The sequence below is a fragment of the Galeopterus variegatus genome, unplaced genomic scaffold (genome assembly GCF_000696425.1).
Source record: "Galeopterus variegatus unplaced genomic scaffold, G_variegatus-3.0.2 Scaffold13162, whole genome shotgun sequence".
NCBI lineage: Eukaryota > Metazoa > Chordata > Mammalia > Dermoptera > Cynocephalidae > Galeopterus > Galeopterus variegatus.
In genome coordinates this window covers 3,942-5,021 of record NW_007739273.1, presented here as the reverse complement: position 1 = coordinate 5,021, position 1,080 = coordinate 3,942, and the positions used below count along the sequence as shown (strand labels likewise).

The 1,080-nt window shown below is 32.9% G+C and overlaps 1 protein-coding gene across 1 annotated transcript in view; it reads right to left on the bottom strand.

The window, feature by feature from the left end:
• Positions 1-783, bottom strand: part of LOC103581480 (dnaJ homolog subfamily C member 12-like) — a 9,095-nt gene extending 8,312 nt beyond the window's left edge. The window contains exon 1 of the mRNA XM_008563300.1: positions 582-783. Within this exon, the coding sequence (XP_008561522.1) occupies positions 582-783 (202 nt within the window). The remainder of the gene's footprint in view (positions 1-581) is intronic.
• Between the last annotated feature and the right edge of the window lie 297 nt (positions 784-1,080).

Genomic DNA, 1,080 nt, shown 5'->3' with positions numbered 1-1,080 from the left:
CATCTGTAAAATGAGAATAATATTGGTACCAACCTCACAAGCTTGTAGTGTGAATAAAGTACGTTAACATTTGTGAAATTAATATTAAATGAGATAATAGATGTAAAATAATATGTAAAGAGTATTCTTGTGCATAGTAAACATTCAATAAATGTTAGTGTTATTTCAGTAAAGCAGAAGACACTCTGAGAAATGTCTCAAGGTTTCCTTTGTGAGCAACGTATGTATCTTCTAGTTGCTGTGTCAATGCTAAGTATATTTTAAGATACTAAACCAATCCTTAAATTTGGCACTACTGTGCAGATTGGAAAAGGTTGAATATAAATTCAATATAAACCAAGATCTTTAATTTTCGAACTTCTCCATTCAGAAAAGCTATATATATATATATATAACATGACTTACCTAGAGAATCTGGATTTTGTGGAAAGACTGACTTCTCCAGGGGCTCAGATTGTTTTTGCTTCATTTCCTCTGTGGTTGAAGCCAGNAAAGGTTGAATATAAATTCAATATAAACCAAGATCTTTAATTTTCGAACTTCTCCATTCAGCAAAGCTATATATATATAACATGACTTACCTGGAGAATCTGGATTTTGTGGAGAGACTGACTTCTCCAGGGGCTCAGATTGTTTTTGCTTCATTTCCTCTGTGGTTGAAGCCAGTTCCTCTTTCTTTATTTCTCTTTGCTCATTCCATTCCTCATTTTCAATCTTGCTGGTGGGAATTTGGTCACATTCTTCCAGCATCAGGTCCTTTTTACTTCTGACAACCCAGTGCATTGACTAAATTAATTAAAAGTAGAGAGATAAGTATTAAATCAATATTATATGATTTTCTATATTTAAAGTACAATATGAGGTAACACCTGGCCTACCATTTAGTGCTGATTAACAGAATGTTAGACTTGACTATTAACAAGATATCCAGACACTAATTAATCCAAATATTATTTAATTAATCTTCACTGATTTGGAAGATTAATGTTACAAGAAGTCCATATCATGGTACAGAGCAAAGGGAACAGCATCAGGGAGGTTCGAAGAATGAGGTGGTTCCTTAGAAAATTAAACACAGAA